Here is a 25987-nt window from a genome sequence, read left to right as displayed (position 1 = left end):
AGGCGGGCACGCTGTGTTTCCGAATACCCCCCCCCCCAACACACACACTGGGGATAGGACAACAACCCACTTCCTTGTACAGTAATATTGTGGTGGTAGAAAGTGGAGAGTTGTGAGAGAATTTCAAACTTGGCTCTCCACTATACCACACTGTCCCTCGTGAGTAATATTACAAGAGGAAAAGAAAGAAGGACAACATGAAGAGACAACAAGAAAGAAAAACTACCTTTGTAGTAATGGGTAGAAAAATCTCAATCTGTTTTTTAACCAGCAGTATTCTCCCCAAGGGGAGGTGCACCACTCCTGGAGGTACTGCAATACCAGGTCAATGCATGGAGTGGATGGAGCAAGCCCCTGTTCCATCTCCCAGTTCCAAAAATCCATTTAACATATTGCCCTCAAATAGAGGACATATCAGATATTAAACTGATAAGAACAGATACTACACTTGATCTTAGCCGATAGGCCGAGAAGCGATAACGAAACTGCCTGGAAAATCAGCCTTCGTACCGACCTGAGGCACTTCTGGGACACAGAGAGCAACCCCACATCCTGCGATGACCAACGCCACCCCCAGCCGGGGTCTCAAGACCCCCCATTACATTCCGAAAACACCTGCCTTGCAGGTAATCAGCCTCCTGAAAGACGGTTTGATGTCACAATTGGTAGATTCTCACCCTTTACTGCCAGGGCTCGGACAGACATTGGCTCCTAATCTGCATATGCCCACCTCCTTTCCCACAATGCACTGCGGTCCCATGAACCATTGACAGTCCCAGCGGGTGCCCGGGCGTTTCCCTGTCTGCATTCTTGTGTCTTGTCTGCTCCCAGAGCCGTCGTTCAAAGAAGCAGAACGTTTCAGACTCTTCAGAAAGGATTAGGGAGCAATGGCAGAAGAGAAAGAGCCCCAGGTGTTCGGCCACCTGATGCTCTTTCTTAATTCATGAGAACTGTTGTGCGGTCCAACACACCTCACCCTCCTCTGCCTCCAGACTGGCTTTTTGTTCCCCTCCCTTTAATTTCCTTGTTGCTTTCTCGTGCATCGCCATTTATCACTTTCCACAATCCAAATCTTACGCTTCTCAACTAATCTTCAGGAGTGGAGATATCACCGATTTCCCAACAAGGAATCATGTTCACTTTTTAAAAAAATGCAGACCATTGAGTTAAAGTGAAATTTCCAGCTGTATTGCCTGGGAAAGGACAGCCCATAATCAACCCCTCCAGGGTACCTGGATCCATCCCCCACTCAAATCCCCTGCCCCACTTTCCCTTGCCATCAGAGGGGAGGGAGGCAGCCTGGGGTTGGGCGGGGCTGCTGAAACAGCCCAGGGGAAAATGGGACCGAATCTCCCTCAGGCCTGAATAAAACAAAAGTCCAGCAGTGGAACAACACTTATTTCAATATGCGCTTTTGTGAGTGTCAAGAAATTGGTCACCTTGAATAATGACCATCTAATCTCAAAGATGTACAAGATGTTGTTGATATTATATACAGAACAAGATCAAATTAAACCTACGATGATAACTTGGGCACAGACATTGGGTTACAATATTCCTTTGAATAGATGGGAAAGACTTTGGTCAAGAGACATGAAATATATACTTTCACCATCATTAAGAGAATATTTACAAGATGATCTATAGGTGGTATTTAACACCAAAAAAGTTGGCTAAAATGTATAAAATAATGTCACCAAACTGCTGGAAATGTCAAGACGAGGTTGGTTCCTTTCATCATGTTTGGTGGCTATGTGAAAAAGCTAAGAACTTTTGGGATATGATCTACAATGAACTAAGACTGATCTTACCAAAAAATATCCCTAAAACTCTGGAAATGATGTTGTTAAGTATTATACCGGAATCAATATTGACTCAGAGATCCTTTTTAATATATGCCACCATAGCCGCAAGATTGGTATATGCAGCAAAATGGAAATTGTCAGAGGTGCCAGATAAGACTGACTGGATAAATAAAATGTTGGAACTAGCAGAAATGGCTAAACTTACAGCATTAATAAATCAAAAGGAAAATATGGAATTTGTGGGAGAATGGGAGGCTTGGACAACATATTGTATAAATGAATTTAATTTGGGAAGTATCAAAGGTTATGTTTTGAGCTAATTCAAGTGATTAAAGTAGAAATAATGATGAGCTTAGTTTTTAAGACCATGAGATATGTAATTAAATATATAAATGACATATAATGAATTAGAATTTGAATGCAAAGGGGAGAATAGAGATACTAAAGAGATAGAGGAGGGAGAGGGGAAGTCATTAAGTAAGAACTATAATGATTAGAGAAAAATGGTTTATGTTGTATTATTTTGTTGACTGGAGGATTCATGTTAATGTGATCTAATTAGAAAACAATTAAAAAAAATTTTTTTTAAGAAATTGGTCACCTTGTACAAATTAACCAGACAGATCAAGAAGTTAAACATCAGCATTTGGTTAAGTCATACAGCTTGCTGTAACATTCTGCTAGATGTGAAATTTGTCACACAGAATTTCTACATCAAAAGCTTGTGAGTGCTTTCCGGTCTCAGCCATTAACAGCTAGGCCAAATTGGTGTGTGTGTGTGTGTGGGGAAGCCACCTTCTATAAAATGGTATGAACAAAGAGAGACACATATACAAGCACACACACACAGCAATCTGTCTCAAAGAAACAGAACGGGGGGGAAACCCGAAAACAAAAAAGAGTGCCTTAGAACTAATAAAGCCAGGAGCCAGACATCAATAATGGTACTTCCCTGTTCAGAGGCAGTCTATCTCACAATACCAGTTGCAGGAAGGCTCTTTTCTTAATGCCCCACTTGTGGGTGTCCTGCAGGCATCAAGCTGGCCACTGCTGGAAACGGGAAACTGGGTGGATTCCCCTTTGATCCAGTCCTGCAGGGCTCCTCCTGCTCTGAAGTGTCTCGTGCAAAAAAACAACAACCCAGAATACCCTGAGCCAAGAACTGTTGATGAGCAGGGGAATTTATTACAAAAACAGGCTGGAAGACACACACACCCCTTTCCAGGACAAAGTGTTGTGGAAGGGGGCATTATTTTGCTGCAAAGGGATTCTTATGCAATCCAACCAGAAGAATGAAGAATCATCCCAGAGTGAGGGTGTGGACCACTGCTGGTGAATGGGCGAACTAAGAGGAATATTGAGAGCCCCGTGGCGCAGAGTGTTAAGCTGCAGTACTGCAGTCAAAAGCTCTGCTCAAGACTTCAGTTCAATCCCGACGGAAGTCGGTTTCAGGTAGCCGGCTCAAGGTTGACTCAGCCTTCCATCCTTCCGAGGTCGGTCAAATGAGTACCCAGCTTGCTGGGGGTAAAGGGAAGATGACTGGGGAAGGCACTGGCAAACCACCCCGCAAACAAAGTCGGCCTTGGAAACGTTGGTTTGTGACGTAACCCCACGGGTCAGGAATGACCCAGTGCTTGCACAGGGGACCTTTACCTTTTACTTACAATATTGAAGCCTAACAGCTGGTTCCAAGCACTAACAAAAGAATCAGAGTGCAACCAGAGTAAAAGGGGAGGGAGAGATTCTGAAGGTGAGAAGGCTAATCTGAATTTTATGGCAGCAAACCAGGCAGATGTGGCAAACTGTGTTTACCAGCTTTCAGTTGAAGAACTGGTGATGCCATACATCTGGAAGTACCAAACAACACTTGAAGAAAAGATGACTGGATTACTTCCATATAAGACCCAAAAGCTTGGATCCCAATGGGGACTCCATATAGGAGCTGGGGTGTACATTTGCCTGAAACACCTGTAAAGCTGATGGGATGTGTTGTGCACCAACAGAGAAGTCTCTGGAGACAGCTGCCATGTTGGATCTAGTACTTGATAAGATATGGCAGGAGTTAGGAATTAATGAGACAGAGGCATGAAATAGTATACCTAGATAATTAATAAACAGGAGTTGTGCGACAGATGTTGGGAAGAAAGCAGTAGGCATGCAATTGACTTCTCCATTAAAGAGCTATTTATAAAGACTCAATAAAGGAAGCCACAGCCTTCATTTTTCAAGATCTGAATAAGGCTGTCAAAGATAGGACATTTTGGAGGACTTTCATTCATAGGGTCGCTATGAGTCGGAAGCGACTTGACGGCACTTAACACACACACACAACACAAAGAGAGGGGAGGGTACAGCCTAGTTTTTTATGCTATTGCTCTGATCTGGGGTCTCATGCTAGGGTTCCATGTGCAAAAACTGCAGTAAGGTACTCTGGGACCCTGGCTTCTGTCCCTAACTCTGTTGGGAACTGCCTCTTATTCCAGGAATCTCCACGGCTGAGTATTATGGATTTGCCTTCACTCATCACCTGGGAACAAGAAGGGGGATCAGCATCAAAGCCATGTGATTATCAACTCGCCCTTTTTCCTTGTCACAGTGGATACTATTTTTAAACTGGATGACATTTTGCAGCCTCAAGAGCAACAGGATTCAAAGGAATCAAAAGCCATTGGGCACTAGAGGGGAGATCTGTTGACTAGCAGGCAGCTCTCCTAGAGAAGTGAATGAGGAATGTAACAAAAAGGTTCCTTGGTATCTGGGGCCTCAGTTTAGACACAGAAAATTCTTCCCTTGCAGAATCCAAGAAGTAGAAAAGGGCAAGAGTCCAGTAGCACCTTAAAGACTAACCAAAATATTTTCTGGTAGGGTATGAGCTTTCGTGAGCCACAGCTCACTTCTTCAGATACAGCTGGAATGCATTCACTCCAGATTAAAGCTAGATGGAAAGAGTCTTGTATCTTTTTCTATACCCCTAATAAAATAAAAGAATGGGTGGGTGCAGAGCCCAGCTTCTTGCCTTTGAATTGTAGCAGAATGTTAAACAGTGAAGAGAGCCAGCGTGATGTAGTGGTTTGGAGTGGTGGACTCTGATCTGGTGAACCGGGTTGGATTCCTCACTCCTCCACACGAAGCCAGCTGGGTGACCTTGGGCTAGTCACACTCTCTCAGCCCCACCTACCTCACAGGGTGCCTGTTGGGGGGAGGGGAAGGGAAGGTGATTGTAAGCTGGTTTGCGTCTCCCTTAAGTGGTAGAGAAAGTCGGCATATAAAAACCAACCCTTCTCCTTCTTCGGAATCAAGGTCCGGCACTAGTTGGTTAAATAGGGGTGCTGGGGCCACCCCTGGATTTAATGGGTCGATGCTTTTGTCTTGCCTCTTTGGAAAGCTCCAAGAGCTGAAATGGAGCAGAGGCTGTGACCGGTGTCTAGATTTTAGCACCAACTCTTATCGCTCAGTGACGATCTACTCAACATTTGGCACAGGCATGCTTCAAGCTCAGTACAATGCGTTATGGGGGAACCAGGGAAGAGAAAGACAAGCAGCCTGTAACTCCAGCAGCCAGGCAGAGGCACCAGGTGGCAACTTAGGGTTGCCTTGGCCTCATGCTGACTTTCCTGTTGCTGTTCCAGGCTGCCTGCCCTATTGGAGAGTCTTGTTTTGATGTCGGAGAAAGCAGCCAGCTGCACTCATGTCAGCCAGGGCCATCAGGCGGTGAAACAGCTGCGGGCTGAGGCTGGGTTGGAGAGGATGAAGGTAATTGAGTATTTGACTGGGACTGCGGGGTTGAGAGAAGAAATGACACCCTCTGCTACAGTCCCACATGAAAGAGAAGGAAAAAGTCAGTCCCCGTGGCTGCATACTCATAAACGGATAGAGATCTAGGATTCCTGGAATTTATGTCACAGTTAGAGATGCTGGGAATAGTAAATTAACAGAGGTTCCCATTGCTTTCTGCTACCAGCAGCTAGACGGGGTAGTTAGAATATATACCCATCATCTTCCCTTTCCAAGAGACAGGCTAGAATACAACGATCCTAGGTAGTGCCTGAAGAATCAAGAGCCAGAACCAGTTTATAGCCTAAGTGAAAATTCTGAAGTCCTGTATGTATAATCTTAAACCAGAGACATTGGATCCAATTGGGTTTAAGCCCTATTCTAACCAACTTGATCTTAAGTCCCATTTATTTACGTTTCAAGCAACTTAATTTGGATCATGATCAGTATTGTTTTGGGCAAGAATTCTACTACAGGAGAAACTTCCATATGAATTCCAAGAGGGTGCAACATCTCTAACTTCTGTTCATTGCTCTTGTGGCCTCCTAATGAGAAGGCAGCCCTTGGGACTTCGGTCATATTTTTTTTGGGCTGGTGGCTGTGGCATGTATGTGTGTCTATGACACTGCTCTTCTCGGTGTCATAAGAGCAAATCATACCAGTACGCGACTTCAGCCACCAGAACTGTACATGCCAAATACTGGAAATCTAATACAATTCCAGACATCAGAGAGTGGAATAATAAACTATCCGATTTTGCACTTTCTACGATTATTATTTAAGTAGTAAATAAATTATTCAATAAGTTTGAATGAATCTTAAAAGAGAATTTACAGAGGTGTATAAGATATATATGTTTGAGATATTTAATAGAAGATATGGGATTAGATTTTCTTAAGTTTAGTGATGTGGAGGTTTAGTGGATGAAACATATTTCTGTTCATTTTAGAGAATCTTGAGATGGAGTAATGTTTTGAATATAACATTTGGTAATATCTTTCCTTTCCTTTTAAATTTAATCTATGTAGAAGCTTGGAGGATGATGTCTCTTTTATCTCATTTTCCCCCTCCCTTTTTTCCCTTTCTGTATCCCTCTTATATAAATTAAATTAAATTAACTTAAAATAATGATAATGATAATGATAATAAAAGAACAAATCGGACGGAATAATCCCCATCAGAGAGAGCCATCTCCGTAGCAGGAAGAGCTTCACCTCAGCTAAGAACACTCTTCTTCTGTAAATTAGATACAATAGGGCCATCTCATCCAGCTCATTCACTGCTGATATTATAAACAAGGCAATTATAAACCTGCAGAGAGACCATGGGGTGAAAACGCATGGTCACTTTATCCTCCTTTAATCCCTGTTTCAGCCAGGATTCAGCCAGGATCGAATGCATGCGTTTTGCCTAATGTGCATTCGATCCTGGCTAAAACAGGGATTAAAGGAGGATAAAGTGACCATGTGTTTTCACCCCATGTCAAAACCACAGCTTTCAGGAAACCATATAAATAACAGTGCATTGGACTTGTATAGTACTTCGGAGCATTCCAAGTGTTTCACATACATTATCTTGCAAGATAAATTTTATCTTCATACTGCAGAGATGGGAGCCTGACAGTGAGAAAGAATAGCTTGCCTACAATCACTACATAAGGTTTTGAAACTAGTTAAATTAAATGTGGAAAGACAAGGACTAAAGAAAAAAAAGTAAATATAGATGTATCTCAATGAGAACAGAAGTTGTTGCGGAATTTATGTAATCAACATTATGCATAAAATCGAGACATTGCGATTACATGATTGTGCACTGTTTTTTAAACTTCCTAGAAACCATTATAGGGATCGTCTCAATTTGTCAGTTTTACACGGAGGTGCTTACTGTACCTGACTCTTGATCCATGTCAAAATCTGAATTTTCTGATCTTGCGCTTCCCGTATGGAGGATCTGCTCCTTTTTTGTTAGAGGTGAAACTAAAACCAGGAGCTTCCTGAAGAAGCATCATGCAAGATCAGCTCATCAGCAGAAAACACAGCAAAGATCAGAATGAGGTGGAGCCTGGCCATGAGGACTCCCAAGTCACCCTGCTTGCTCAATTACTGAGTAAAACTTGGGAGTTCCAGTTCCCACCACCTGCTCTAATACCTCAATTTCTTCCCAACCAAGAATGGATCCCTATTCCCCATTCCAATAGGGACGGCTTAGAATCCTTTTGTTTTGCTTGCAGGTGTCAAAGGCAGCCAGTGACTTGCTGCAATATTGCCTAGAACACTCGAAGAATGATCCCCTGCTGACTGACATCCCAGCCTCTTCTAATCCCTTCAAGGAGAAAAAGATGTGCACTAAAGCATGAGTGAATTGAAGTAACCATCTTAACATTTTTCTTCAGACCTTATATCTTGTTGACCTTATATACTGTTGGCTACTAGTCACAATGAATACTAGTCATGACACATACCTATTCTCTCCAGGATCAGAGGAGCATGCCTATTGTATTAGGTGCTGTGGAACACAGGCAGGACAATGCTGCTGCAGTTGGCTTGTTGGTGGGCTGCCTAGAGGCACCTGGTTGGCCACTGTTTGAGCAGACTGATGGACTTGATGGGCCTTGGTATGATCCCACCGTGGCTTTTCTTATGTTCTTATGGCCTATATGATTTTCCAAAAAATTTCAGCACAAAGTAGGGCTACGGTTTTGCTTCCCCTAACTAATCTGCAAATTGGACAAGGCAGCAAGTACCACTTGAGTGTTATGACCAGATGTAAATTACGTCATGCATTTTACTGTTCGTGGCTAGTGCGTATATGTAGATATTTGATATTTATTCTGTATTGCGTTCTAGATTTTTAACTGTTATCCCCTACCACTGGCCTGGAGTGAGACAAATCGGAAATGAGTAAGGGCAAGATCTACTTCCCCTAAAATCTCTACTGCTATTAAAAACATATGATAAGCACTTCCATTATGAAAGCATGGCTCTTTATGAAACCTTGCAACCCTCCCTGCAATCTCTGCCCTGGGAGAGCACCAAGCATCATTTGGCACATGCAAGCGTATGGAAAGATATCAAAGCTATGCAGTTCAGTTCTTCCAATTATACCCCATCTCTGGCCATATAAAAACAAGAAAATTGAGTCCTGCCCAATGCCTGTACTCCAGCAGGGGCTATGGAAGAAATGGCCCGCCTCCAACCTTCAGCCACTCAGTTTTGAGTGCTTCACCTACCTCCCTTTTAAAAATCATGACAATAAAGGTCGTTGTGCCATCTACTAGCCATGCATTGACGACTGCCGGTACAGTGGCAGGTGACTTTCTTTTTTTCTTTTTTTTGAGGGGGGGGAGACACCCAACATAGCACAAATGGTTATTTCCTCAGGGCTCTCCCTCTCTTAGTCTCAGCAGGCCGTGGATGTATTTCCCATTTTCCTTTGACGTGCTTTCACTGACACGCCATGACTAAAACCATGCTCAAGCTTCCTTGAAAGGCCTGCAGTTTCAGTCTTGACTTGGGATGGATCACTAAATCATTGTTCCACAGCTCCAGGAAAGAGTTCCGATGGGCTGCTAGTATCAGGCAGCCAGGATTACTTCAGAATGGTGGTGGTGGGTGGGTGGGGAAGGAACATAGCCTTACTATGCCTCATCTGCACTGTGGGGTTGTAATTTACAGAACTATTGGATCACATCAGACGAGTTACCACCTTAATTCAACCATCTTTCTTAAATGTCAGCATACCTGGGTGCTTCATTACAAAGCTATAAGGGACCAATTTGTGATATTTTATTGACCTCTTCATTCCAGTAATTCCAAGGACGTAGGAGTCACAACCTGAAACAATGGTGTTCTCTTATGCTGGTTAACAGCTAATGACTCCATGAGCAGGGCTTTACATAACCTACAAAACATACCTTTTAGATCAGTTTCCAGACCAGGACAATGGCTGCAAGTACTTCCGTCAGTGGCTGGGTGAAAGTACTAGTTCCCCCCTATCATTTGTGACATAACAATCACATAGCCTCAAGCCTAAAATACTGCAGGGTACTATACTTACACGACCTGAGTTCGATCCCAACGGAAGTTGGTTTCAGGTAGCCGGCTCAAGGTTGACTCAGCCTTCCATCCTTCCGAGGTCGGTGAAATGAGTACCCAGCTTGCTGGGGGTAAAGGGAAGATGACTGGGGAAGGCACTGGCAAACCACCCCGCAAACAAAGTCTGCCTTGGAAATGTCGGGATGTGACGTCACCCCATGGGTCAGGAATGACCCGGTGCTTGCACAGGGGACCTTTACCTTTTTACTATACTTGCAGTGTACTTTTCAGTATAAATGATGCAAAATGCACCAGCAAATTTAATAACAGTATGGCACTACTAGGAGCTTACCACATCACGAACTGCAAAGGCTGTACACACGGCATGGAAAAGCTATGAAAATCTGTAAGCCATCCAGGCCCTACATCCTTAAAAACCCTCTCCCTTTCTTGCGTGTTCTTCAGATCAACCAAGCAGGGATGCACTAAAGGTATAAGATTCCAGGTGCTCAGGTTTTCTCATGGAAGCCAGAGAACTGGCCAAAATGTGCACGGAGTCGGGCAAGAAGAAATAGCAGCAATCTGTTCTAATGAAGCAAGGTCCCAAACGTAGTATGGAGATGACAGAGAATCTTTGTCAGGGAGTCCATGATGGCTCTCAGTGCAAGGAATTATATTTCCTTGGTCAAACTAACTCTTTACTCTGCATTTGCATAGCACAAGTATGTAGCCAGGTACCTATTAGGCTACCACACTGTTTTGGAATTCTTTTCCTCAAAAGAAAATTTATCTAGGCAACCTTTTGGGGGAGGGGACTAGGCTGCATGGCTAAGGAAAAGCAAATGGGCTCAGCATCACTAGAGGATTTAAAGGATCAGTGTCCATTTGTACTTTGTCAGATTTAAGAAGTGGGTTTTTAAAGATGGTAATAAAAGCCCTGGCAAGGGATAGAGCTCGTACTCCAACCAAAAATATAAAATATGTATATATGAAAAGGATTGTAGTACATGACGTGCTCAATACTTTTGAATTATTTACACACACAGTTAAACACTTGGCCCAGGGAGAGCTCAAATATGAAGCATGGGGAGAAGGATAAATCCAGTAGCACATTTGTCTTGTTCGTTTTTTATTGCAGCTGCAATATTTGCATGCAGTGTTATGTTCCACAGATTTAAAAGGAACCTGCCTCCAAATAAGGGGCTTTAGAAGCGCCCATTTCATCTGTGCCCCATTACAGCTGGCATGAAAAATGCACCGGTATGGAAACAACATAAGAAAAACCGCACAGTCAGGTTTTTCCTTACATTAAGTCTTTTTTTTTTCTAAAACCAAGAACCACGAGACAGCAGCATCATTTAAAAAGGCAGGCGAAGAGCCGTGAGAAACAAACAGCGCACCATCACAATGGATCAGCCACCACAACAGAACATCTTTAATTAAACAGTAAACACATATCAGAATTTGGTGGCCACAGGGTCACTTTCGCCCGATTGCAAGCTCCAGCCTCTATCCTGCCCCTCCGACTCCTCTTGTTCAAGCTGATGCTCCCGGGGCTAGAGCTGTACCTGGAATGTTGTCGCTGTGCAGCTGCAGGACTGGCTGGTTCACCTTCCCCGCCAGGGGACTCAACCGGCAGCTCTCTTCCGGAATGTGCAGCAGGCTCAGCGGTGAGTGTCCGCCCAGGAGATGCGGAGTGTAAGTGAGCACCGTGCTAGGGAGACACCAGAGCTGGCAGAAGGGGGGCTTGGCTGTGCACTGATCTGTGCAAACCCTTGAGATAAGCTCAGGCTGAAGCTTCAACCCCTCCCATGACCTCACAGATCCACAGAGCGTAGGAACAGAACCAAAATCTCAACAGGCACCGGGGACCCTAGGCCCCGAGAGGAGGTTGCCCGAGACACAGAAAACTCCCCCTGCCGCTGGAGGTGTGGATCAGCAGCTGACTCCTCTTCATCACACGTGGAGTCTCCAGACTTCCACAGAGAGACCACCTGAGGCAGCTACTGCTATGTTCCCTTCAACGCTGATCTGCAAAAGAAAAGGAGAAGGCAGGCGGGTGGGGAATGAGCCCAGTAGATGATGCTGATCTCACAGGAGCCACATATATCTGGGTGCCTAACCTCAGAGGGAAAAGACGGCTGCAGATGCTTCCACCCAATCCTAAATGCTCCCTGGTTCCCAAGGGGGCTCTAACAGCATTGCCACCCCAATTGTCCTTACCCCACTCAGCATGTAGCTGTGCATCCGTGAACAGATAGCCTTGGGTGGATCCGTGGGAACATGGACCTGGGAAGAGAAACACAAGGGATTCAGGGCTCGAAGCTGGAAGTCTGTCAGGAAATAGGTTGATCTACTGTGGGGAACACAAAGAAAGGAACAGACGAGTCCTGCATTGCAAGGGGTTTGGACCAGTGCAACCAGGACACAGTTTCGGTTCTGCAAAAGGATATGAGACCAATGAAGACAGGGAGTACCCTCTGAAGGCATTAGCCTGTAAACAGGGACAAGGAAACCAGCTTAAGGGGGCCCTCGCTTTCATGATTTCTGTTCTAAGCCATTAGTCCTCCCACCCCTTTCACACTTCACAACTGGTGACCAGAGTTCTGGTTCCCTTGAGCCAAAGGAAATCTTTCCTGCTTTACGAAGTTGGGAAAGATATCAGAGGAGTTTAGCTTTCCTCCCACATGTAAAAGATGAGGGGAAACCCTCGACCGAAGCACGTCCATGGGGTCACAGGCCCATAACTTAGGGACAACTCTTACACGCAGCGTCTTGTCCGTGGAAGTGGTGTACAGAGCGCCCAGCGAAAGTTGGACTCCAGTGATCTGAGAGCGGTGGCCCACATCAAAGTACTGCAGAGAGAAGAAAGAGGCTTTGAGTGTGCCGAGGCAGCCAGTACAACCATGCTTGCCTCATCTTACAGAACCTGGATTGAAGAAGAAGAGTTGGTTTTTATATGCCGATTTTCTCTACCTTTTAAGGAGACTCAAACTGGCTCACAATCACCTTCCCTTTCTCTCCCCACAACAGGTACCTTGTGAGGTAGGTGGGGCTGAGAGAGTTTGGGGAGAGCTGTGACCAGCCCAAGGGTCACTCAGCAGGCTGTATGTAGAGGAGTGGGGAAACCAACCTGGTTCACCAGATGAGTCAGCCGCTCACGTGGAGGAGTGGGAATCAAACCCAGTTCTCCAGATTAGAGTCCACTGCTCCTAACCACTACACCACGCTTGACTGTAGTAAGGCCCTTTCATTCCAGTTTCCGGGAAACTGCTTTTCAGTTTAGTTCTCGCTTCTGTTGTGGCTGGTAGATCAAAAACTGCTCTGACTGTTTATAGCTCATTATATTTCTACCATGAATCTTAGCGGTATTCTAAAATATAGCCACAATCTACTTCAAGTGGTATCTTATCTATGCTTATGGGAGGCACAACGTATTTAGTGGGTGGCAACGAAAAGCATACCTCCCCCTTTCCCCGCCTCTCTGAGATGCAGATTCTCCCAGCATACCCTGATGCGCTGAAAGCTGCCCCCTCGGTTCTGAAACACATACAACAGTCCGTAGTTGTCTCCGGCCCACAGCTGAGAACCCTGGTATGACATGGTGAGGAGATAGGAGTCCAGCTAGGGGAGGAAAGAAACAGGCGTCGCTGTCAAAATGAGGAATAAAGAAGGTGTACCAAAGATCTGCAGGTAGTTTAGTAAAGCAACTGAATCAAGCCACACATGGTGCAGTAGAAAGTGGAAGATGCTCGGAAATTCCTGCCAATACTACCTTGGGGGGAAATCCTGGTGCTAAGCATGAAGGTCAGCAAGATTCAGAAGTGGGAGATCTTCTGTCCACAGGGGACAAACTCAGAATAGGGAACAGGCAGGTGTCAGCCCAAGTAAATGCCATTCCACATTTTTTTTTGGCCAAACCACAGCTGGAGTGCCATTAAACAATGAACACAACAGCTGCCAAGCTGGACACATTAGAAACAGAGCTTGGTTTATGGCACAATCCTTCCACAAACTCAGAAGCAACCCAACATCCAAATTTAGGAAGAAGTTCCAAAGATTCTCATCGCAAATTCAAGAGTAAAAACATGCATAAATGGGGCTCTTTCCCATGGAATCTTTGGGTGTCCTCATCAGGAAAACGAAACAGATCTCGCTCTCTCTGTCTCACCTTTAGCCTCTGGAGGACGCTGTTGGCCCGCCGGTCAAAACACACCAGTGTCCGATCCTCACTGCCAGAGATGATGAAGCGCTCGTCCGCCGCCAGGGACAGGACTGCACTGGAATGGAGCTTGCGGCTCTTTACTAGGGGCTGAGATGCTGTGGGAGAGGGTCCAAGAGGTGAATCACAAGAGCACAGAGTCACTGACCACAAAGCTTTGCAAAACCAATGGCCTGATCGTCTGACACCTCACACATGGTCTCTCCCTAGTGGGTAACAGTACTCCCGTTGATATCTCTTTCTTTTCACTGGGAAGCAACTGCAAGCAGAAGAGAGGATCGAGCTTCCTCTAGGCACGCTTTGGCAGGCTCCTCCCAACTAATCTGGGGCTAGCTCACTGTTATACAACAGACAGCGTTGCCTTTTCCCTAGTCCATGCAAGTGAACTTAAGAGCCACTATTTCCCCACATTGCTGTTTCTAATAAAGAAAGCAGCTTGATAGAGTTGCATGCTAGCTATGTACATTGCCTCAATGCAAAGACTGGGAGGGGTACACCTCCACCTCTGCCTTTTTTCTACCCTGCATTTGTTTTTCTCCTTCCCATTAAGGAAATAAATAGTTTTGCTGAATACTCTCCACTCCATGTACATCAGCTACTTGCAACTGAGCCCATGTTTAGTAAGCTCCTGATTCGAGCTGGGCGAATTTGGTGTTCATTCTCAACTGACTATAGGGACTTGGTGGCGGGGGTGGGGGGAGACAATGAGAAGGGACAGAAAGTAAAAGGACAACGCAAGGGGAAAATAAACCACGAAGTTCCTTTCCGAGGTATAAAATGAAAGGTGCTGAAAGAAGGTTGTGACAGATCAAGGCACCAGTACCACTGAAAACAGATGGCACTAACCTCGTGGGTCATATACTGTCACCTTCTTGTCATAGGTTCCTGTGACAAGGATGTCAGGCAGGTAAGAAAGGCACAACACAGCTGCTTTCCCTCTAGGACGAGAAGGAAAAATCAGGTGAAGGGCCAGAATTGCCCACTTTAAAGCCAGCACACCTCTGCTCAGCCACAGTTCTTTTTTTGCTTGCCGTGGTTTAGAAGAGGGATAAGGCAGGTTCACATTTTACTGCTTCCTAGAACCGTGTCACACCACCTGTCCTGGGAGGTGACAGGAAAGCGGAACAGACATGCCATCATCTTTATAGCCGCTGCAGCACTGGCTAAGCATCACCCCTTCTGCTGACTTTGCTATCTCTTGCTCCCAAAATCAGAACTAATACTTCTCCATTTAGAAGTATTTAACAAAAAAATTCCCTCGCCAAGGACCGTTTTTATCTAGCATCAATAGTGAGCTGTTGAAAGGATACCAAACCATCAAAACCATTCAGGGTTGTTTTGGCCTCTTTTTATTTAGCTAACAAATCCTTTGGGACGCAGTGCTACCTCCGTGACTGAACAGATGCAGAGCACTTTAAACCAGGGGTGTCAAACTCAATTGTTACAAGGGCTGGATATGACATAAATGTCACTTGGTCTGGCCAGGCCATGGCTCCCCAGCCCAGATCGAGGGGGGGGGGTGGCTGCCTCGCGGGCCAGATAAGAGCTCTCAAGGGGCGAGATCCAGCCCACGGGCCTTATGTTTGACACCCTTGCTTTAAACCCTTTATTATAGGGGCAGAAAGGTCCAGTGCAATTTTCTATCATTTTGTCGAACGATATCAAGATTCAATTCCTTACAGCCCTACTCCAATTTTTCTTAGCGACTTCTGCATGCCGCCATAAGGATGTCAACTCTAGCAAAAGCTTTAATGCCTCACTAGCTCAACATTGCCTGAGAACCCAGAATACTGAGATGGGTCCCCTGATTCAGTGGAGCATGTAGCAGAATTCCAGGTTCTGCAGTTCTTATTTCAGATCCCCATGTACAACTCTCAGGAAAGGCTGCGAGGGCAACATTACCTGATTTCTCCAAACTGCTGCCCCTCAGCAGCTATGTCCCAAAGCTTCACAGTACTGTCCCAGGAACCTGAGCACACCTGGTTGTCTCTTGCAGCCAGCGACCAGACCCATCCCTAACAGCAAAAGAGTTGAGATCTGTTTCAGCCTGCTCAACTCTTTAGAATCAACACAATCTCATTTCAGCAGCACGCACACACAAAAACTGGTAAATCCTTTCATCCACCTGTTTTTAATAGTAATTGCTCTAAAACAGAGAATAGTTCTGCAGGCTGTGAACAGACCTAGTGTTGACAGTCAATGTGCTGCAGTGGTTAAGAGCATGGGACTAGGACCAGGGAGGCCAGAGTTCAAGGCCAAGCCACACACATGCAGCCTAACCTATCATACAGGGCTGTTGCAAGGACGAAAAAAGAGGAGGGGAGAACTATGTACACCACCTGGACCTCTGCACAGGAGGCTGGAATTAAAATGGAACATTGATAGAGAGAACCACAGAGAATTAATCTTGTTTGCTGTCCTCTCATACTGGAGAAAATGGGGAAAGTGACTAGTGCAGCCAGGGAAGATCATGGCATTTATTCTCTAAAGAATGTCGCTTCCAGTCCAGCACCAGTTTAGACATGAGAAACTGGGATGAGACAGTTTAAGCAACAGCCCCATTTCTTCAGTGCAGTGACAACCGGTTTTGTTTATTAATATTTTGATTTGGAGACTAGGTGGAAATTAGACTGATGATGTCATATCCCTGTAAGTAGTATTTTATCTTACTTCTGGATATTTAAATATTTTATATAACAGTATTAACTTTGTGTACGTAGATTAAGATAACATTTAGAAATTTTAAAAAATACTACCACCACTTGAACTACAGATCACAGGCTGCAAATTTTAGATTACCTTGTGTGTCCCATTGCGCTCCGTTCCCAGGGCCTTCACAAGCACTTTTTCTGGTTCTTTGCCTAACTGCTTCAGGTCCCACAAGTTGACATTTCGGTCCCGAGAACCTGAGAGACACAGGTCTCCACCCTGGAAGAGAGAACGAATTAACATCTAGAAGAAACAGGCCGGTACCCCTTCTGAAAAAGGGGGCCAGGTAAGGGCAGGAAGGCAAAAACCTGAAGAAAAATTATGCAGTGATGCATACATCTCCACAGTTCCTTTGGAATGCAATATCTGGAATGACTGGGCAGAGATCTCAGGGTGTTAAACAGCAAGGAAAATAGTCATGGGTGTAATAAGGGCAGAAAGAGGTTTGCAGGACAGAAAAGAGCCTTCAACAGATGCTAACCGGACCATATTCAAACTGATTGCAGCAAGCTCAAAGTCTAGCAGTTTTTTTAAAAGGTGGTCACTACACCCTACTCAGCATGTAGACCAACACACCTTAAAGGCAAGATCATCAGCCCTCTATTCCAAGGCTTCCAAAAGAAATGGAATGCAGTGTGTCAGAACAGGAATCTCTACTGTCAGCCTGACTGGATTAATTCTTGTGGGGAGGGGAGTTCCCTTCCATGCAAATGACCACAGAGACATTTTGAACAAACCCAAATGCAGCATTCAGGCTCCTGCTCACAAAACTCCATGTACACGTGGGAAGGATGCACCACGTCTTGGAATGTAAATGGGTTGAATGAAAAAACTAAACGGGCTAGAATTTTTAAATATTTACAGAAATACAAATACTCCCTAATTTGTTTGCAAGAGACTCATATAGCAATAAAGCATAAAAGATACCTGGATAGACAAGTGCTTGGACAAGCATTTGTCGCATCGGCCAAAACAAAAACAAAGGGAGTAGTGATTTATGCTCACTCTAGCCTTAGTCCTGAATTACGGTACAAAGATGATGAAGGGAGAATTGTAATTATCAAAACTAAAATATTGGGGCAAAAGACGATTGTGGTAGGAATATATGCACCTAATGAAGGAAAAGCAAAATTTTATGGACAACTACACGAACTGATTTCCCAATATGCAAATGATCAGATTCTTTTGATGGGCGACTTCAATGGTGTTATTCTCTCAACTTTGGATAAAAAATCAAAAGCAAAAGACGAAAATGAAGGATGTTTGCCTAAAACCTTCTTCACCATGGCTTCGGAATTGGAAATACAAGACATCTGGAGAACAATGAATACAACAGCTAAAGAATATACTTATTATTCAGCAAGACATGATGCACACTCAAGACATGATGCACACACGCAACTACGTAAAATTCAAATTGTACCAAGAACTTTTTCTGATCACAATCCAATTACATTTGAATGGAACAATAAACAAGCATTTAGATGGCGATTGAACGATAAACTTTTAAAGGATAACAAGATTCAAAAAGAACTACAAGACCTAATTAAAGATTTTTTTGAAATCAATCTTAATGGGGAAACTACATTAAATATAGTTTGGGATGCATTCAAAGCTGTTCTAAGAGGATTTATGATACAGAAACACACGGCGTGGAAGAAAACTCAACTACAATTTACCAATAATATACTCTGGGATTTACAAAATTTGGAGCAAAAACTGGTTATGGCTCTACATGAAGAAGAGAAAAATGACATACAAATGAAGATCTCTGTATCTAAACACCAACTAAATTTGATAATAACAAATGAACAAAAATTTAAAATCTGCTAAACAAAAATACTTTGAACATGCTAATAAACCTGGAAAATTTTTGGCAACCCAACTGAAAGATTCATTTCAAAACAAGATTATAACAAAAATTCAATCCGCTAAAGGACCAGTTTATACAACTACAGACATACAAAAAGAATTTGTTTCATTCTATACTAAGTTATATCAGAAAGAAAATATCTCAAAAAAGAAAATAGACAAGTTTTTAAATTCAATACAGATGAATGTCCTTTCAAAGCCCCAACAAGAATGGATAGATGCTCCAATTACAAAGGAAGAAATACAAGAAGCAATAATGAAACAAAAAACGGACAAGACACCAGGACCAGATGGAATTACTGCACTATTTTATAAAACATTCAGTGACGATTTAGTGAATTTTTTTGTACTACTTTGTAATACAATTTTGGATAAGGGAGCATCCCCAGAGACTTGGTCACATGCATTTATATCGTTGATACCTAAGGAAGGAAGAGATCCAGAAAAAACTTCAAATTATAGACCTATCTCGCTGTTAAATGTGGATTATAAGATCTATGCTTCGGTCTTATCGAACAGGATAAAGCATTTTATTAAGGACCTTATACATGAAGACCAAGCAGGTTTTGTTCCAGGAAGGCAAATTAAAGATAATATAAGAGTTTTATTAGACTCATTGGAATATTATGACCAGAATATTCAACAAAAGGCGGCCTTTGTATTTTTGGATGCAGAGAAAGCTTTTGATATGGTCTCCTGGGACTTTATGAAAAAGATATTGGAAAAATTAAATTTTGGAGACCGTTTCTTGAGAGGTATATCGGCCATATACACATCCCAACAGGCAAAAATCTTGGTGAACGAATCGATGTCTGATAATTGTTCAATTAAGAAAGGAACCAGACAAGGATGTCCCCTGTCTCCATTATTATTTTTGTTGGTGTTGGAATCACTATGCTGTAAAATGAGTATGGAGGTCATTCGCGGATTAAAAATTTAAAAACATGAATTCAAATTGAGAGCATTCGCGGATGATCTTCTGTTAATTTTGGAGAACCCAACACAATCAATGAAGATATTGCTGGAAACTTTGGACGATTTTGGAAATGTATCGGGATTTAAAGTTAACCGAGAAAAAACAAAGACAATATTTAAGAACTTATCAGAAACAGAACAACAGAAATTTATATCATATACAGGTTGGGAGAAGGCTAATAAGGTCAAATATTTGGGAATCTGGATCTCTGCAAAGAATGAAGAATTGATAACTAATAACTATCTTAAATTATGGGACAAAATAAAAACTGACATGATCATTTGGTCAAATAAAAAACTATCACTTTTGGGACGTATATCAACAGTCCAAATGAATATTTTACCAAGGATGCTCTTCTTATTCCAAAATTTGCCTATAATATCACATGTTAAATACTTTGATACTTGGAGGAAAGACATATTAAATTTCATCTGGCAAGGGAAAAAGCCGAGGATTGCTTATAAATACTTGGTGGACTCTAAAGTTAGAGGAGGCTTAGCATTACCTAACTTTCAACTCTATGCTGAAGCGGCCGCTTTAGTATGGCTAAAGGACTGGATGAACTTATCTAATTCGCGTTTGTTAGATCTTGAAGGTTTTAACAATATAAGTGGATGGCATGGCTATTTGTGGTATGGTAAAATTAAGATACAAGCATCATTTCGTAACGATATAATCAGGTCCTCCTTATTTCATATTTGGATGAGATATAAACATATTCTTGAACCAGTAACACTGATGTGGATATCACCTCAAGAAATGTTGACATTACGCCCACTTAGATTGGACAAATTTATTACTTACCAAGAGTTAATTAACTGGGAAGGAAAGAAAAGCTCACTAAAAGACTTCCAGTTACTTAAAGACGATTTACAATGGCTTCAATATCATCAAATTAAATCAGTATTTACACAAGACATGAAGAATGGATTCTCTAAAGAAAAATCGCCTTTTCACAGGATGCTATTAGATAATAACACTCAACTGATTTCTAAAATGTATAATATTCTTTTAACAATTTATTGTGAGCAGGAAATAATCAAACCAACAATGATTAATTGGGCGCAAACTGTGGGACATGATAGTGCCCTAAACAAATGGGAAAGACTATGGGTGAAAGACCTGAAAGGAATAAATGCGCAGTCAAGTCGAGAAAATATCTACAAAATGATGTATAGATGGCATTTAACACCTAAGAAGATTGCAAGGATTTACAAAGTGACATCCCCTAAATGTTGGAAATGTAATAAAGAAGTTGGTTCTTTTTATCATATGTGGTGGACTTGTGATAAAGCTAAGGATTTTTGGGATATGATTTATAATGAATTAAGACTAATAGTACAAAAAAATATACCCAAAACACCATAAATGATGCTATTAAGTATGATACCTGATGATTTGTTAATACAAAGGACTTTTTTGATTTATGCGACAACAGCTGCAAGACTGCTTTATGCAGCAAAATGGAAAGGGGCAGACACTCCTGGGAAAAAAGACTGGATTATGAAAATGTTTGAACTGGTGGAAATGGCAAAACTTACAGCTACTTTAAATCAAAAAGACAATGTTCAGTTTATGGGGGAATGGGAGGCTTGGATGAAATATTGTGAATATGAATTAGGACTGGGGAAAATGGAAGAGTACCTTTTAATCTGATCTAGATGACATTGCTAACATAAAGAAGTGTAATCAATTATTTTAATAGTATATTGTGATTGAAACTTAATTGAGATATAAGAATAATTAAGATCAGACCATATCACGATGGGATAGAATACTTTATTAAGAGGCGGACGGAGGTGATGGGGAAGTCAATAAATTTTCCTTTATTTTTTATTTTTATTTAGCATTTAAATAATTATAACAACATTACTTATGATTTAATTATTTATACAACTTTTATTGTTGTTTGTTAACATGGAAAATTTATATTATAAAAACCAATAAAAATTTTCAAAAAAAAAAAGGAAGGATGCACCACGTCAAACAGTAATATTGTACTAGTTCAGAAGCACAGAAATCTAGCGGCTTTTACCTGTAGAAGCAGAACAGAGTCAACTGAAGCAAAGTGCCCATCAGCTAGAGAAAAGTACTCTGTATTCTTGCCATCCTCTACCCATTGCTGGAGATGTTCCTCTAGTTCAATGCAGGCAGCTGGCCAGTTAAACTCGTCATCTGCTGAGACATGGATGGGGCGTAAAGGAATGTAGTTTTTCCTTTAGGCTAAGCAGGGCAATCTCAAGCAACGCAAGCAAATTTATTGAGAGTAATACACCAATTTTCCAAACAAGTATTTTGAAAGCCATTTACTGAGAAAAAAAGATTAACACAATTGACATGTATAAATATCAAGATAATCAATGTGTATGACTAAAAAGCAGCTTTTTCACAACAGAACTGGGTTGTCATCAATTCCAAAATATCACTTATGGAACAGAAAGGACAATGTCCTTAATTCCAGACTCAGTGGCTTAACTTATCAGTGCAGTGTCAAGAACAAAGCTAATTGTGTGCATTGCTACAACTCTCCCAAAAATAAAAGGCATGGTTTTCTACTTGGGAAAGGAAAGGAGAGAGGCAGCCACCCAATTATTTGTTAATTAAAAAAAACACCATCCACACACACAGACATACATACAGCTCAAAAACTTCCAAAGTGAGTTCCAAACATTAACAATAAAACCATACACTGCTTTTTGGGAGAACCAAGTTCTAATTTCCCACTCTGCTACGGAAGATCGCTGGGCGATCTCGGGCCAATCAAGTATTTCTCAAACTGCAGAATGGCCCTGAAATACAGGGCCTGTCACGGTCTCTGACATAATTATGGTATTTTGTGTACATGTGCAGAATTAATTCCATGTAGAGCTTGAATACAACATACAAACTGAACCACAAACTGCAGAGGTTTGTGTAATGAAAAGCCTGGCAACAGCTTGCAAAATGCAAATGTCCTTAGAACAGGCTGACTGAATTCTCTCAAGGTCTGAATTCTTTCAAGAGCTAACTAATTTACCCTGGTCTTGTCCTTGAAGGGAGAAGAACAGAGTCATTCTTCACTATCTGCCAGAAAGGTGTATCTGAAATTACCCTTCCTGATTCAGCTGCCAGCTGTCAGCTGCTCATATCTCAACAGCAGAAAAGTCCTGCTATCCTCAAACCTTGAGAAGGTCTATTCAAAGACCTCAAGGCTATAAGTGGAGTAAGCTTCTTGCTTTCTATAACCTTGCTGAAGGCTATGTTTCCTACTAACCAGATGGTTACATGTTACAATGTGAGCAATAACTGTGTTTTATGATTTAGATAGTTATATATTGTATTGTAGATTTCTAAATAGTCTCAATGCGTATTGTACTGAAGATTAGAATGGTATGAAAATTGAGTATATGGAGTGATCATGGAGCTCAGAAATGATTGTTTATACTTTAAGCAAAATAGAAAGGAAAGGAAGCCCATATTTGGTCATGGGGAGAAGCTAACAACCTGAACAGCTGCAACTGTACATTATTGCACTGCTCATGTTATCTGAAAGTGGGGAGGAAGATATCCCTCCTGATGGTAAAATCAACACTCTTAATGAGTCTGAAACAGTATAAATACAGCCACAGCAAGCCCAGAGAATCAGAACCTTCCAAAGGCTCTCAAGAAAAGGCTGACTGGTATGTATGGCTTAAATACATTACTCTAGACTTTATGAATTAGATACTTTGAACTGACTCAGAATAATTTGACTGTTATATTTTAGAAGTTGGATTTTGAAACTGAATAGTATGTAAGACTTGCTTGCTTTTACGTCATACGTTGTAAATACATACATTGTACTTTGACAAGAGTTTTTATAGAAGTGTTAAAGACTTGATAATCTGCATTTACACATATTTTACTAGAAGTATATCAATAAAAAGACTTGCTTTTTAAAAGTAGGTAAAGTTGTTGAGTCCTGCTTACTCGATGACTGGCTGAATAAGATAACTTCACTTCTCAGCAAGTGATACATTCTAAGAGCCTGTCATCTGAACAGCACGACCCGCTTCAGGCCCTGTTACTCAGTAACACTATGTGTTTATAAATGTGAAACAAGAAAAATATAATCTACGCTGCTTTACTGTTAACTGCTGCAGTATTCTTTCATTTTATGTTGGGTCCAGAAAAGTTTAGTAGCATGGATTCCACTTCTTTAAAAAAAAGAGAGAACCACTGCTCTAGGCATTTGCCAGTTCCATTCCTCCCAAGGGACCAAATTGTATCAAACACAAGAAGCTGCTCGGGGGAAACAAGAAGAGTTGGTTTTTAGATGCTGACTTTCTCTACCACTTAAGGAAGAATCAAACCAGCTTACGATCACCTTCGCTCCCCCTCCCCACAACAGACACCCTCTGAGGTAGGTGGGGCTGAGAGAGAGTGACTAGCCCAAGGTCACCCAGCTGGCTTCATGGGGGGAAACAAATCCAGTTCACCAGATTAGCATCCACCGCTCATGTGGGAATGGGGAATCAAACCTGGTTCTCCAGATCAGAGTCCACAGCTCCAAACCACCGTTCTTAATCACTACACCATGCTGGTGTAGTTTAATATCTCATTAATCCAACTACAGTTAGCCCAAGAGCCCACCTTCCACAACCGGGTAGCAGCCGCCAATCCTCTTCTGCAGGCGAATTCTCCATGTAACTTCATCCTGCACAATGTCCCTCAGCGTCTGACAGACCAAAGGAAGGACGCTCAGGACAAACCTGGCCTGCAGGTAGGAACAGATCTCCAAGATCAGCTCTAGAGGGAGAGACAACAGCCCCGAGACTGTGTCATTGCTCACTGGAGACTTTTTCAGCTCTAGGGGAGGTGACCTGCGCTCAGGCACTCGGTCCGGCCCACCTACTGAGAGAGACTCCAGGGGCAGATAATGAGATGCCTGAGAGGGCTGGCTTGAAGGGCCAAGGACGCGTGCAATGTACTCTTGAGCCTGGGCATCTGGATCAGTTTTGCTCTCAGTGTCAGAGTCATTGTCAGAGGCTTGATGTGCAGAAGGACAATTTGGGTCATCATCCATGGCTATGCGGGGAACAGAAACAGAGAGTTAAAAGCAACAATCTCTAGAACTGGGATCATGTGTAGTTTTACCACCACCAGCACATCTTTCACCAAGGGTACGTTTTTGTTTTTGTTTTTTAACAGGGCAACAAACAACCTGTGTGCTTGAAATTATACCAGGGTATTTTCTACAGGGTCCTGTGCTAATCTAGAGAAAGTCCCCCCTCTACAATAAGGTTATCTTAGTCTTATACCTACAGCAATAGGTTGGAAACTCTTAACTTATCAAAGCTTCCTAGGACAAAACCTGAAAGAATCCTGGAGGAAACGAGTGAACAGGAAGTCAGATTAAACAACAACAACGCATACCTAACAATTCACATTACTCAGCAACATCATAACCCTATTCTGACTCATATCAGACAAAGAGCTTTGACTCTTGAAAGCTTATACCCCCTAACTCCTCTGACACTATCATAACCCTCAATAGAAGCATTCATTTCATAGGGGTAGGGATCCCTTCTGCGTTGTTGTAAAGAAGGTAATCCACTTTCCAAAACCCTATGCAAAATTCACAGACTTCAAGATAAAAAAAGAGATGACCAAGGAAGACTGTTGAGAGGAAGGAAAACTGTTTCTGCCCTCCAGCACCTTTGGAGCCTCCCTTTCACTCAACCTGTAATCCCCTCATTTAGATGTGTCTCGGGCATAGCGCTGAGAGCTGAATTGGGTGAACTATCGATGGAGGTTAAGGCATGGATAAAAGTATTCCTTTGGAAAGTTAAGATCTTAAAATCTGTGGGGAGGCCTTTACTTGGACTTATACAAGCAGACACTCACATTAGCCAATGGAATAGTTTATTGGAAAAGAAAATGAAATGTCTAGGAATTACAAATGACATGGTAAAGACTAAAGAGACTAGAAATAACTAGGCTAATCAAAATGCAAGTAAAGGAATTGGACTCTAACAGTACATTTGTTCACAGTGAGTAGTACATTTGTTAGGGCTCGTAGGGTATGCTTGGTTTCCTTTTTGGGTATTGCCCTTCCGATGCCACTGCCGAAGTATTTCTATCACCTGACAATAAGAAGAGCTTTTACTTTGGCAAGAATGAATGCCCTTCCTTCGGCAGTTTTGGAGGGCAGGTATAAAAAAAGTGCCATACTCAAATAGAACATGTAGATGTTCACATGACAAAGTTGAAACGATCAGAAATATGATCATGGAGTGTCCTATATTTAATGAGCTGAGGGCCAGTTTAATTACTCCTTTATTTAAAAATATGGACATGTCCAACGAGGCATCCTCTGCAGCAGTATGAGGGTGCAGGTGACGTGGCTATTATCAGATACAAATGATTCTGTTACTCTGTCTGTGGCAAAATTTATAGGGGCAACCATTAAAAACCAAAAGAATGACACTAAGTCAGGCATTTTATTCCTTTATTTTCTGCTCAAGGCTACAGCTATATGAGCAGTACTAGGTAAATAGTTAATCCCCTCACCACATCATCATCTTACTAGAGCCTGACCGGTAGAACAGAAGAACAATTCGTAGCATTGTATAGG

The 25987-nt window shown here is 42.4% G+C and overlaps 2 protein-coding genes and 1 non-coding gene across 5 annotated transcripts; 1 reads left to right on the top strand and 2 right to left on the bottom strand.

The window, feature by feature from the left end:
* Window positions 1-287: 287 nt before the first annotated feature.
* On the bottom strand, window positions 288-478 carry LOC130493613 (U2 spliceosomal RNA). The gene has a single exon (XR_008933990.1). It is a non-coding gene; the product is annotated as a U2 spliceosomal RNA (small nuclear RNA).
* A 4987-nt stretch (window positions 479-5465) lies between these two features.
* On the top strand, window positions 5466-7935 carry GNG14 (G protein subunit gamma 14). Its single transcript, XM_056847994.1, has 2 exons — window positions 5466-5558; window positions 7810-7935. The coding sequence occupies exons 1-2, from the start codon at window positions 5466-5468 to the stop codon at window positions 7933-7935; spliced, it is 219 nt and encodes a 72-aa protein (XP_056703972.1).
* A 3607-nt stretch (window positions 7936-11542) lies between these two features.
* On the bottom strand, window positions 11543-24497 carry FBXW9 (F-box and WD repeat domain containing 9). 3 transcript variants are annotated; one of them, XM_056858979.1, is made up of 11 exons: window positions 24262-24497; window positions 24004-24159; window positions 21428-21570; window positions 16635-16763; window positions 15738-15850; window positions 14682-14773; window positions 13785-13933; window positions 13124-13237; window positions 12379-12468; window positions 11837-11902; window positions 11543-11644 (listed from the first exon to the last, which is right to left on the bottom strand). In XM_056858979.1, the coding sequence occupies exons 1-11, from the start codon at window positions 24434-24436 to the stop codon at window positions 11570-11572; spliced, it is 1302 nt and encodes a 433-aa protein (XP_056714957.1). In that variant the 5' UTR covers window positions 24437-24497; the 3' UTR covers window positions 11543-11569. The 3 variants fall into 3 exon arrangements, with proteins under 3 accessions (XP_056714957.1, XP_056714942.1, XP_056714949.1); XM_056858964.1 differs by having other exon boundaries at window positions 24004-24497; XM_056858971.1 differs by having other exon boundaries at window positions 21428-21567; window positions 24004-24497.
* Window positions 24498-25987: the final 1490 nt, after the last annotated feature.

Source organism: Euleptes europaea, chromosome 1 (assembly GCF_029931775.1).
Source record: "Euleptes europaea isolate rEulEur1 chromosome 1, rEulEur1.hap1, whole genome shotgun sequence".
NCBI classification, from domain to species: domain Eukaryota; kingdom Metazoa; phylum Chordata; class Lepidosauria; order Squamata; family Sphaerodactylidae; genus Euleptes; species Euleptes europaea.
The sequence above is the reverse complement of the archived record's forward strand: the minus strand, read 5'-3'. Positions and strand labels throughout refer to the sequence as shown.

What these genes read in the sequence shown, in the direction of transcription:
- GNG14 (XM_056847994.1), top strand. Translation starts at nt 5,466, where the DNA reads ATGTCGGAGAAAGCAGCCAGCTGCACTCATGTCAGCCAGGGCCATCAG. An exon ending in CTGGGTTGGAGAGGATGAAG is followed by an intron (nt 5,559 to 7,809) that starts GTAATTGAGTAT and finishes TTTTGCTTGCAG; the next exon opens with GTGTCAAAGGCAGCCAGTGA.
- FBXW9 (XM_056858964.1), bottom strand. Translation starts at nt 24,436, where the DNA reads ATGGATGATGACCCAAATTGTCCTTCTGCACATCAAGCCTCTGACAAT. An exon ending in CTGCTACCCGGTTGTGGAAG is followed by an intron (nt 21,571 to 24,003) that starts GTGGGCTCTTGG and finishes TCCATGTCTCAG; the next exon opens with CAGATGACGAGTTTAACTGG. An exon ending in ACTCTGTTCTGCTTCTACAG is followed by an intron (nt 16,764 to 21,427) that starts GTAAAAGCCGCT and finishes TCTCTCTTCCAG; the next exon opens with GGTGGAGACCTGTGTCTCTC.